The sequence below is a fragment of the Lactuca sativa genome, chromosome 2, assembly GCF_002870075.4.
Source record: "Lactuca sativa cultivar Salinas chromosome 2, Lsat_Salinas_v11, whole genome shotgun sequence".
NCBI lineage: Eukaryota > Viridiplantae > Streptophyta > Magnoliopsida > Asterales > Asteraceae > Lactuca > Lactuca sativa.
Window position 1 is genome coordinate 107,085,534 of NC_056624.2, and position 8,622 is coordinate 107,094,155.

The 8,622-nt window shown below is 36.4% G+C and overlaps 1 protein-coding gene across 1 annotated transcript; it reads left to right on the forward strand.

Annotated features, from left to right (window-relative positions):
- The first annotated feature begins 5,582 nt into the window (after positions 1-5,582).
- Positions 5,583-6,048, forward strand: LOC122196461 (small acidic protein 1). Its single transcript, XM_042899143.1, has one exon. The coding sequence runs from the start codon at positions 5,678-5,680 to the stop codon at positions 5,870-5,872; it is 195 nt and encodes a 64-aa protein (XP_042755077.1). The 5' UTR covers positions 5,583-5,677; the 3' UTR covers positions 5,873-6,048.
- Positions 6,049-8,622: the final 2,574 nt, after the last annotated feature.

An 8,622-nucleotide genomic window follows, 5' to 3' on the forward strand; every position in this document is an offset into this window, starting at 1 on the left:
TAGCTGTGGTGGCCGCTGCAACAGCAGCCTCAGAAAGAGCAGCATAACGCTCGTCGAAAGTCTCAATCAACGTGGTCTTAATAGACCCGAACATCTCTGGTATCTCTGCCCTGATGGCTGCAGCCACCTCCTCATGGATGATCTGATGGATCTCCTCATCACTGGCCCCACTACTCTCTGGCATAAGACGTGTCCTCACCATGATCTACCTCTGAAATACAACATACGATAAATTAGAATCCATTCGAGCATACTCACACTCGACAACTCATCCCTCCTTGATCCTTGGCATTCCAAAGATTCTTACTTGGGCTGTACACCGCCCCGGTGCTTTCAGTAGTACGGGCCCAGTACTACTGTCCGCACCATATCAGAATACACCCCAAGTCCTCCTCTTCGGATCCCAAGTTCCAAGTACTCTATTATGCATAATCCACTCTCTAACAGATCTCTCATAAGCTCCTCGTTGCTACCTACTCACTCTCAAGCATCTCATAGCAGCTCACCTCTCCCTAGGCTAAGGCATCACAAATCAGGCCACTCTAGTCCTAATAGGAGTACCTAGCCTACTCTAGCATGAGAATACATCATATCAATATCATAACACATAATATAAGGGTATCTTGGGAAATCACCGTTCGGGCGCGGACTGATCGTACACACGACTCTGCTCTGCGTTTTCCAAAAAAAATCTTTTACTCTTTTTGAAAATATTTCTCAAATCCTCAGTTTGAGTTCAAATACGCCCGAAGGTGTACTCGAATCCCTCAAACCAAGGCTCTGATACCAACTTGTAACACCGTAAATTTCAAAACAATTTTTCGCATTTTATAAAAGCATAATTCATTTAGTATTCATAAAAACATCAGTGTTTGAAACTCAAATCCATAACATATAAAAAATCCCAAGATCTCATATCATAAAAATCCCGTGTGTGTACTGATCAGGCCGGCGCCTTCCCGCGATCATCACTAGTACCTGAAACAAATAACACCAAACACTGTAAGCACAAAGCTTAATGAGTTCCCCAAAATACCACACATAGCACATATTAGCCACTCGAGGCTATAACTCTGTGGGTTCGTGCACCCAAACTCTGTGAACCCTCAGGTTCTAACTCTGTAAACATGCACAACATAAATCACATAGAATAATGCAGTGCAACACATAACACATAAATAGCATACAAGCACTGTATCACATAACTCTAGTTACCTACTCAAGGTAAAGTATAATGAGAAGACTCACCTCACGTATCTCGATAACTCGCAAATCCCTGAAATCACTAGTGCTCGATCTCCCGAGCTATAGTCCTCCTATAACACAATACATCTCTAATTAACACTTTCCCAACTACGGTTGACTAACCCTATCAAGTCAACACTGGTCAACTCTGGTCAATGGTCAACGGTCAACTCAACTCGCCGAGTCTGGCGTGGACTCGTCGAGTCTCTACGGGGACATGATTCCTCTGAGTCCCTTTCGACTCACCGAGTCACTCACCCGACTCGGTTACTCAAACCCTGGTTCGAAATCACTGAACAACCCGCACCAACTCGTTGAGTGCATTCCATGCACAACCCCAAACGACCTTCTGAGGTCAGATCTGCTTCACTAACTTATAGATCCAGTCCTTCCAAGCTTATTCATCACGTAAAGTTCATGTCTTGGCGCTCATAACACACCTAATGACTCATAAATGGTGTTTTGACCTCAAGCACAAAGACCCCAATCCAAAACCTCCATGGATTCGTAAAAAGCTTGGACAAAGGGACACTCTGGACCTCCAAGGGTCCAGATCCAGAACCTAACTCGCTTAAGGGACCAAGGAAGCACTAGATCTAGCCACAAAAGGGCTCAATAAGCCCTAAATCAACATGAACATCACCATAACAGAAAAATGGTTCGAAAATAGTACCTCAAACGTGATGTTCTAGACCTCAGATCTTCAGGAAGTTGATCCTCTTGTTTCCCCTTGGCTATTGCTTCCCTTCCTTTGCTAGATAACACCTCCAAGGTCATCAATGGCTCCTTATCTCACTCCAAACGCTCAAGCTCACTAGGGTTTCACTCTGGGGACTGTGAGCACAAATGACGGCCATAAGGCCCTTTAAATAGGCCCAAACCCGAGAAATTAGGGTTTCATTAAACAGCGCAGACTCGCCGAGTCCACCAATGTGACTCGTCGAGTCCAGTCATTAATCCGGGTGAGAAATCGCGTCTCTACTCGGCGAGTCTTCGCACCAACTCGCCGAGTTCTTCCACAAAACTTAAAATAAAATGAATAAATATAATACCTGAAATTTCGGATGTTATAGTGGTACATTGTTATGGTTTTTGGTCCCTTTGAGGTGGTTCTTGTGAGTAGAAGTTACTCCAGAACTTTTGAGCCTCTTATTTGGTTCTTACTGAGGTTATGGAGTTATAAAGTTTAGGTCTTGAGAGGTATAAACCTTCCATACATGATTTGGTAGTCATTTGATGAAGTTTGGAACTTAGGTTTTAGATTTAGGCCCCATTGAGTTATGCTAAGTCATAAAGTTGGAAACTTTATGACTTAAGAAGTCCCTTGAAATCAGATTTGGAAGTTTGGACTAGGTCTTAAGGTATTAAGAAGTTCTAAGACATTTTGGGAGTGATTTTGACCTTTTGGAATTTACCTTTGGTGTTTGGGATTCATTAAGCCATGTAAAGGCTTAAAGCATTCGACTTTATGGATCAAGTCACTTATATTAGGCCATTTTGAGGTTTTGGACGTCTTGGCTTAATAGATTAAGAGCTAGGATTGAGAGTTGGTCACCAGGAGGAGTACGCCGGATGTACAAGCCTATACGTATAGCGTACAAGCCCTTAAGCCAGTATGCAACCTCCTCCTTTTGGGTTGATATTTTATTTATGGAGGCCCGCTATGGTCTTAGGCCCAATTTGGAAAAATGGGCAATGGACTGGGCCGCGAGTGATTTTTTTTAGCATTTTGGGCTTAAGTGTTTGGATTATTATTGGGCCATCAGAATATGAAGTGTATTGGACTGGATAGAATGATTGGGCCTCATGGCAAGACTCACGTTGAGGTTTGGGCCCAATTTAGAAAATTAGGCCATTGATTGGATTATGGACATTATAGTGTTGGGCTGTTGTTTGGGTTATGGCCTTAGTCCGGATCATACTTGGACATGGGTAGAATGGTCATTTTACCCCATGCATGGATTAAGGATTTTGGTATGGGAACCAATTGCTAATTGGGTATATTGATTGGTATTAATAGCTCGGGAAGTGGACAGGGCAGCAGCAAGGATTTCTTTGGGGAGCTTCTGCATTCGATGTGAGTTACCTTCTAGTAGAATGGGTCTAAGGCCACAATGCCGACCCATTAGTAGGAGTTATTTGATAGATGATTGTCTCTGTGATAATTATCTAGGTTTGCTACTATCTGATATGTTTTATGTGCTAACATGATATGACGTTATGTGATAGTGGTAGTGGGGGGATAGTCCCCGGTTATCGGTCGATAGGGCCAAAGGGGTGGTCTAGTACCCAACTATGCTAGACAGGTTATGTTATGTTGTGTTATTATGTGGTAATAGTAGGGGGTGAAATAGTCCCCCTAACCGGTTGACCACTCAGATATGCCTGACAGTGGGGTAGGTTGAGCACCCCGGTATGCTCAGCAGGATAGGTTGGGCACCCAGATATGCCTGATAGGGTAGGTCGGGAACCCGGATATGCTTGGCAGTACTTGATTTGTATGGTATGTGATATGATGGAGGAACTTACTAAGCTTTGTGATTACAGTTTTCAGTTTTGGTTTCAGGTACTTTGTTTTCTAAGGAAAGGAGCTGGCTTTATCGCAACGCATCACATCATGTTTTCCACACACGACATCTTTGAGATTACACTCTGATATGGTTTTATGATACTATGTTTTGATTAGTGACACTTTGGTTTTGACATGAGATATTATTATGAATGTTTTTATGTAATAACTTAAGTAAAACGAAAATTTTGGGTTGTATTCTTGGAATGTTACATATTCCAATGGTATTAATTTCTCAATAAAAAAATCTAAATGAATAAGCTATAAAAAAACCCTCATCAATGTTGTTACTTTTTAAAATTTAAATTCAAAACCTCCACGACTTGCCATTTTTTTTAAAGAAAACATGTAATGAATTAAAACCGATGTAAGGTATTGATTGTATAGGGATACACGTACACTTAACACATTATACAAAACAATTATCCAAGGTTGTAAGGTGTTGATCCCAATCTTACTTGGGTTATTTTTGAGTAAGATCGAAATAGGATTGTATATTCATATGATTCATCGTAACATCATAGTTGGATCGTTAATATTAAAAAAAGAAAGAAAAAACTAAATATTTTTTCTAAGACTAACTACATAAAATACCTTTTTAATTTATTTATCATTAAATAATATATTGAATATATAGTTTTCATTAAATAATATATTGAATATATAGCCATCGGTGCGAGGTCAAAGGCAGGGATAGGTGAGGAAATAGGAAACTTCATCCTTTACAAAGACTTTAAAGGTTAGGGCAGTCCAAACTATGCTTTAAGACCATGTTTTAACGATGAACCACTCCGGTACAACAAGCTAAAGTGACCTCTACGCTTCGTCCCCGGTGCGTAGGGCCGATCCCCGTGTGCTAGAGAAAGTTTATGTTAAGCATATAGTTGGTTCTTGTCTTGTTTAGGCATTTGGTGCCCTCTCTTTGTCAGTAGAATGACTAAGTACCGGAATTTGACCAGTCAAGTCAGTTCCTCCCACCTAGGTCCCCGACTTTGCTTTCTTGTCCGAAATAGAACCAGCTTGAGTTCCGAGGATAGAAGCCTTTTTCTGGTTGGCTAGTTGGTTTTCATCTGCCGGAAGAACACCAAAGAAGCGTCTTCTTATAATTCCATTCAATCTTATCATTACATGATATTGCAAACCAAAAAAATAATATTATATAAAAGAGAATATGACTTATTAAGGTAATTAACTTTTCGGTATGTTTACATCTGGGTAACTATCTTTTTTTTTGTACACATCTAGGTAACAAACTTGTTGGAAGTGTTCACATATGACCATTATGACCTGCTATAGAAGGTTAAATCCTAGATGTGAACGCTTTCATTAAGTTCGTTACCTAGATGTGTACAAAAAAAATAGTTACCCAAATATGAATAAAACGAAAAGTAAAAATTAAATTACACGAATGGTCCATGTGGTTTGGGGGAATTTGTGTTTTTGGTCCGTAACTTGTTTTTTTAACTTGGATGGTCAATATCGTTTATTTTTGTTGCGCGTTTGGTCTTTGTCTTACCTAAAAAGACTATTGTGCCCTTGTTAATTTATTTTTTAATTAATTTTCTTATTTATATATTTATTTTTTACATATTTAAAAAAAAAAAATTAAGACCACACATATTTGTATCTCTTCGGATGATCCCTACTGTTTATTTACCCAGATGTAAAAATACCTTAATAACGTGTAATTGTCAAAAAAAAAAAAAAGAAAAAAAAAGAAAAAAAAAATATTTTAGAAGTCTAGGGACGAAACGTTTTACATGAGTTAATATATTCAATTATTCTGTGACCACATCTGCAATTTCCCATCTACGATATTGGGAATATTGGGGCTCGAGAACTATCAAGACAGAGAAACAGAAAATGAAGCCAACGCCGGCGGAGCTCTACGTTGAGATGGAAGATCAAGCGTCGACGATGGAGATGGATGTCGATGACGCTGAAGCACTAGATATCTTCAGAGAAGGTCCGTTAGACACCGCCGACCACCACCGTCTCACCGATTCCGATTTCTTCAACTCATTCGAAGACGATTTCAATGATGCCGACATCAACTGATGCTAATGTTTCGGTTGGTAAATGGTAACAGTTTCGATGTTGTTGTTTCCTTTAGCTCTACTTGTTGTATCTATGGCAAATCTGCTCCTTAATCCAATCCGAATTAAGCTGTTGTAGTTTGTGAGCTACATTTTCTACTCCAATCTGTTACTTAAATCAGCATCCTGTTTCTCTTACATGTGATTTTATGTGCATCTTAAGCAATTTGGTAAGTCATATTTGTATCGATTAAGAGCCTGTTTTTCTTAGCGATTTGGTTCAGGTACTGGTAGAACTTTTAGGTTTTTTTTTTTTTTTTTTTTTTTTTTTTTTTTTTTAGGTTTAACGAGAAACATTATTTTTATCAACGTCCTGGAGAAAATTTAATGTTCTTGCTCTTGCATCAAAGGCATTTGAAGTTAATCGGTTGATTTCATCTCTGTTTCAGTGCTAAACCATTAAGAGGCACCGGATGAATCAGTGCTATTTGGTAAAGTAATTATGTTTGGTAAAGTTGCTGAACGGAAATAAATAAATAAATCTTAATCTAATCGAACCTAATACATAAAAATCAATTTTGACAAATGATTCCATTATAACACATCTTATTTTTTAAGAGTTTTTTGAATTATATTTTTTTCCATTTGTAATTTTCTTGTATTTTTTATTTTCTTAAATTTAAAATCCATATTTTAGTGAGATTTATATACATGAAAAATAGATTATTCTATTAAATTTCATAATAAATGCTCTACAATCTTTCAAATATCTTACATTTTATATTAAATTATTTATTTTATTTATTATATTCTTTTTATTTATAAAAAAAAGTTTGCTTTAAAAATATGTAATGCTTATAATTTTATACTATTTTTTTTATAAATCCGTATAATATATGAGTCTCACACTTAATAAATAAACTGAACGAGAATAATTACACAAGATAACGTTTCAAAGAACCCAAATTTAACATTGGCAAATTTGTTGTATCATCATATTACCGTGTATATTTTAGAAGGTTTAAATGCAAGAAGTCGCATTGTATTTTTGGTTTTTGTGTATTATATGTAGTTTCGCTTATTTATTTATTTTCTATTAAGAGACTATACTTCAAACAATGATCTCGACGGAAAGAATTAGATACAATTCTTGTTGTTCATGCTTGATTTTTCAATTATTTTTTTGAATTCATTTGATCTACATGCATAACAAGAATAAGAAAATGAAAATAGATTGTGAATTTTGAGAAAAAGAAAATAGAATGTCACTAACAAAATATTATAAAGAGGATTTGAACCATGTCGATGAATAACTAGTGCAACGATTGAGCATTTTGCGTTCAGATGGTCCAGTTTTTTTTATTTGATACGTTAGCGGGTCCAAGGATTCTTTATATTAGAAATTAAGAGCTTAATAGTCGATGAAATTTGACTTCAAATGCACAAAAGAAAGTAGATTATTCTGTCTATAAACACGTTTTCATATACAAAATAATAATAATAATAATAATAATAATAATAAACGAAGTGGTAACTTGTAACTTTCCAAATTCTCAATTTCTTATAAAATAGGAACTTGAAAATCTTAAAAATATGTACAACTAATATTAGAAGAAGTAAATAAATCATTAGAATACCTGTAAAATAACATTGTCATAACAACCTTTATAGTATATTAAGGTTATACTTGGCAACATGTATTAACTTTTAGCTTTAAAAAATCGGTGCTTGGGAATATATGCTTAAAAATTGTATTTTAAACAAACAAAAAAAAAGTCATAATCCAACTCATAAAACTATTTCAAGTAATTTTCTAAGAGATTTTAACTTTTGACTTATATGTTTTATACCAAATTTAATTGTGATGAGTCCAAGTGCTCTTTTAGTTTGACATGTTGTTTGTTTACCGAAGTGTAGAAATTTGTACGTCCAAGTATTTATTTATTATTTATTATTTTTTTGAAAAAGGCAAATAGGGAGTATCTTATAAAAAAATAAAGCACTTAGCAAGGAGCTACCGCAATAACAAAATACAAACATAGTAAAAAAACAATTAAAACAAAATTGGAAAAAATGAAAAGGACATAACTATGAAATGGAAAGTGGTGATCGCTCCGTTCAATCCAATTTTACCACAAAGGCCCTTGCCTCTGTGCTTACACCATAAATATGATGTAGCAATTATATTATCAGCAATTCTAGCAATTCTAGTAGCTGAGTACATCGCCTTCTTGAAGTGTATATCGTTCCTTGCTAACCAGACATTCCAAAGATAGCAGTAAAAGATGGTATTGATTATTTGCCTTTTCCGAGGATAGTTCCCCATAATGACATGTAGTAAGTGGGAAGGCTGTTTAGGACTCAGCTACTAGAATTGTCTATAAGTTAAACCAATCCATTTGAAAATCCAATCCCTCACATTACTGGTGAATTCGTATTTGACCAACAGGTGATCCACGGATTCAGTTACCTTTTTACATAGAGGGCATAGTAAATTATTAACTAGGATACCTCTTTCTTATAACGACTCAGCCACTGGGATTCTACCCAATGAGGCTCTCCAAGCCCAACATCTAACCTTGAGTAGAATAACCTTATACCGACAGATTGCTTTTCCACCGTTGTTCATTGTTTTGGAATCAATTAAGCTACGAAGCATTTTAACAGAGTAATCACCATCAGCGGTCAAGTTGAAATGGAAGCCAAACTTAGTATTTGGCATACTCCTCAAGCGCTCGAAACTTCGATACAGTTGAATTAATTCATGTAGGG